We start from the raw sequence: 4,299 nt of genomic DNA, 5'->3' as shown, positions 1-4,299 counted from the left end.
TAAGGATGTGGCTAGAAACTTGTAGGGAGAAGCCGTTAACACTGTATTTCATACGGTTAATAAGGTGTACTTTAGACCTGGTACCAAGAAGACTCCACATGAGTTATGGAAAGGAAGAAAGCCAAATGTGAAGTATTTCAGAAATTTTGGAAGTACTCGTTTCATTCTCAAGGATAGAAAGAATGTGGGAAAATTTGACTCTCAAAATGATGAAGGAATATTTCTAGGATTCTCCTTTACAAGGAAAGTTTATCGGGTATCCAACAAACGAACCATAAAGGTAATGGAAACAGTGAATGTTGTTATTGATGAGTCTTCAGATTCTGGTTCTGAGAAAGTTAGTGAGGAATTCCCCAAAGAAATTCTTCCTCTTGAGCCAAAGGAAGTTTAAGAAATTGTTGAACAAGAGCCCACATCTCCAAGTACTCCTGGTACTCCTAGTGTTGTGGAAGATTCTGTAGATATATCCATATCACGAGATTCTAAATCCCATGAAGAGAAATGACCTTCTTCCAGGATTAAATTAAATCATCCTTTAGACGTTATTATGGGAATCATCAATGAACTCACATTAAGGAAGCGTACAGTTGATAAATGTGTTGCTAACTTTGTGCCTTATACTTGTTATTTGTCACAAGTTGAACCCACTAAAGTTGAGGAAGCTCTTAAGGATGAAAGCTGGTTAAAGCAATGCATGATGAACTGCTTCAATTTTAGAGGAATGATGTATGGACTTTAGTACCTAGACCGGGAGGTGAGCACATCACGGCACAAAGTGGATATTCCGCAATAAGATTGATGAGGAGGGCAATGTGATCCACAACAAGGCTAGTCTTGTAGCTCAAGGACACTCACAAATGGAAGGGGTAGACTATGATGAAAGATTTGCCCCAGTTGCCCATATGGAGTCCACCAGAATTCTCCTAGCCCTAGCCTATCACTTAAAGTTCAAGCTTTACCAAATGGATGTAAAGACTGCTTTCTTGAATGGGCTTCTTAAAGAAGATGTTTATGTGGTTCAACCAAAAGGATTCATTGATCCACACTTCCTGGATCATGTGTTGTACTTTAAGAAGGCACTTTATGGGTTGAAATAAGCCCCTAGAGCTTGGTATTATCGACTCACACAATACTTGGTGTCACATGGGTTTATAAGAGGAAAGGCTGATAAGACTCTCTTCATCAAAAGGAAAGATAGAGAGTTGATTGTTGCTCAAGTCTATGTTGATGACATCATCTTTGGATCAACAAGGGATGAACTTGCACATAGCTTCTTGATAGGCCAAAAACGAATTGACCCCTTATGATAAATTAATTGATTAATTAGCCAAGTTTATTAATTAATCAAATTAACATGCAAAGCACGTGGTAGCACAAATAAATCACCAATAAACTAATTAATTATGCAGCGGAAAATAAATAACACGGTGATTTGTTTACGAATGGGGAAAACCTAATGGTAAAAACCCCACTGGGTGATTTTCAGGTCACCACTCCCGAAATTCTACTATTATCAAAACAAGCGGTTACAAGTAAAGGAATCCCAGTACCTTATACCAACCTACAGTTGAACCCTTACCCCAATACCCAATTGGACTTATTCTGCAGTGACAATTTCCCTTTTGATGCACGGCTCCTAAGTACGTGACTAATCAATGCGCGGATCCCTATACACGACTTCAATCACCAACTAAAGAAGGTTGTTCGCTGCAAAGTTCTTCAATTCATCTCAATGATGAAGATCAAGAAAATGCTTGGTCACAAAACCCTACGGTGCACATACACTGTAACTTCTTCACAAGAATGATGAATTAGGAGAAAACTTTGTCTCCGGTTACAAATTACTTGAACAAATTTTGCTCAACACTTGTGCAACTTGTATACACTTTGACAGCCCTTAAAATAATCCTTTTATATGTATAGGGTTAGAAGAAAAGAAGGCCTAAACACATAATCACGGATTAGAGTCAAAACAGAACTAGAATTCTGTTTTTCATAAAGCTCGACAGATAGCTATCTGTCGAGGTGCTGTCGAGCAGCTGTCGAGCCTCAGGGCTTGAATAGCTTTTTAAGCTCGATGGATAGCTAGTTGTCGAGCTTTAATGAACAACACTTCTTCAACTTGAATCTTGGACAGACTTGCATGTTTTTAACACTTGATCTTGAAACACAGTTTCTTGAAGTATTAAACTCATCATAGATCTATCCAAATACAAGTAAAGTGCATTTTGTCAAAGGATAAGCCAATTACATAAAATAGTGACATATGTTCCTAACAAGTGAATCACATATGTCGCAACACTTCTCAAAACTCATGCAAGCCGAATTCGAGATGAGCATGATTGGAGAGCTGACTCACTTCCTTGGATTGCAGATTCGTCAACAAGATTCAGGTATATTCCTATCTCAGTTTAAATATGCTAAGAATCTCATGAAAAAGTTTGCTTTGGAATCTGCTAATTCTGTCAGAACCCCTATGAGTCAAATGTTAAACTCATTGTTGACTTGTTAGGTAAAAGTGTAGATTCATCTCTATATAGAAGCATGATATGTAGTCTTCTTTACCTTTCTGCTAGTAGACCTGACATTAGTTACAGTGTAGGAGTGTATGCTAGATATCAGGCTAATCCCAAAGAGTCTCATATGACTGCTTTAAAAAGAATCATAAAGTATGTTAAAACCACTGCCGACTTTGGTGTGTGGTATAACAAGGACACAAATGATGTCTTAGCTGGATATTCTGATGCTGATTAGGCTGGGAAAACTGATGACAAAAAGAGTACATTGGGGGGTTATTTTTATGTGGGTAATAATCTTGTCTCCTAGATGAGCAAAAAGTAGAATTCCATCTCATTATCCACTGCAGAAGCTGAGTACATTGCGGCTGGAAGCTGTTGCACCCAACTCCTATGGATGCAAAAACTCCTCCATGATTATGGTATTTTTCAAGAGCATCTTACTATCTACTGTGACAATACCAGTGCCATCAATATCTCTAAGAATTCGGTTCAACATTCTTGAACTAAACACATAGAGATTCGACATCACTTTATTAGGGAGTTTGTCGAAGATGGTACTCTTACTGTTGAGTTTATTCACACTGATGATTAGAAGGGTGATTTGTTTACCAAACCTCTTGATAGCAAACGGTTTGAATTCCTTCGTCAAAACATTGGTGTCATCTCCATGGATTTATCTCTTCCTCTCCTCTTTCCTCTTCTTGCATTTGCATCTAGTTTTATGCATTGCTTTGTTTAATTTGTTTTTGGTTGTTTTCTTTTCAGTTTTGGTTTTTTTTTTTTTTTTCATAAAAAAAAAATTTGAAAAATTGAAAAATACAAAAACAGTGTATGTTTGTGTACATTGGTACTTGTGTACTTTGGATGGCCATTGAAACAAATTTTTCTAAATTTTGTATCTTTTATAGCTTAGATGAGCATCTCTATGCACAACTAATTAAGTGAGCTTTGTGACTTGTGTTTGCGATGTTTAAGATTAAATTATCTCTTGTACTTAACACTCGTATAACTCTTTTTGATGGGAAGGACTAGAAAATCCTAAGAGAAAGGCATAAATAACTATCTCACCATTGTTGCCCGCCAATCATGAAATGACATTTGTATGCTTCGGCATAGCAAAAGTGGAATGTCAAATGCTTAACATAATTGGGTATTTCTTTTCTCTCTCTTATATGCTCATTCATGGTTTGCTTAAAAAGAAAAATATGCAAAGAAAAAAAAAAGCAAAAAAAAAAAAAAAGGATCAAAATGCTTTATATATGATTGCAAGCGTGTATTCTAGGAGATGTGGGAGTTATAAGATGTACTTTGAAGGCGATAGTCTTCATCAAATCGTCATAACATGTGGACACTTATGCAATCTTGTGATGTTTTTCGCACACAACATGTAATATTCTTTGCTACTTTTGATACATGTGCAGGTACAATGTGATTTGACCATCACAAGGTTTACATGTGTTAATGTATGCTCAATAAACTGTCTTGACTTGTTTTTGAAATATAAAATTGGTTAGGCTTGTTTAGTGTGTGTGTGTGTTTTGGGATCAAAATGCTTAACATTTTTTTGTTGAGAGATGTTTTTGAGAGGTCAAATGTTGTCTGGATCCTTGGTTGAGTTGCATGTTTGATTGCATTCATATCTGTGTTTTTCTTTTCTTGAAAAAATGTTTTAAAAGCAACCTCAACACCTCTCGATACATGGCTTATCTATCAAGCTCTTCAATTGCTTTTTATCGCAATCTTGACACCTCTCGATAGCTAGGTGGATCGATCGAGAAAG

At 36.5% G+C, this 4,299-nt stretch overlaps 1 protein-coding gene across 1 annotated transcript; it reads left to right on the top strand.

Annotated features, from left to right (window-relative positions):
* Window positions 1-2,290: 2,290 nt before the first annotated feature.
* On the top strand, window positions 2,291-2,754 carry LOC126721970 (secreted RxLR effector protein 161-like). The gene is made up of 2 exons (XM_050425110.1): window positions 2,291-2,393; window positions 2,513-2,754. The coding sequence occupies exons 1-2, from the start codon at window positions 2,291-2,293 to the stop codon at window positions 2,752-2,754; spliced, it is 345 nt and encodes a 114-aa protein (XP_050281067.1).
* The last annotated feature ends 1,545 nt before the right edge of the window (window positions 2,755-4,299 follow it).

The sequence above is a fragment of the Quercus robur genome, chromosome 4, assembly GCF_932294415.1.
Source record: "Quercus robur chromosome 4, dhQueRobu3.1, whole genome shotgun sequence".
Classification (NCBI taxonomy): Eukaryota; Viridiplantae; Streptophyta; class Magnoliopsida; order Fagales; family Fagaceae; genus Quercus; species Quercus robur.
Note: the sequence above shows the minus strand (reverse complement) of the source record. Positions and strands in the feature narration are given on the sequence as shown.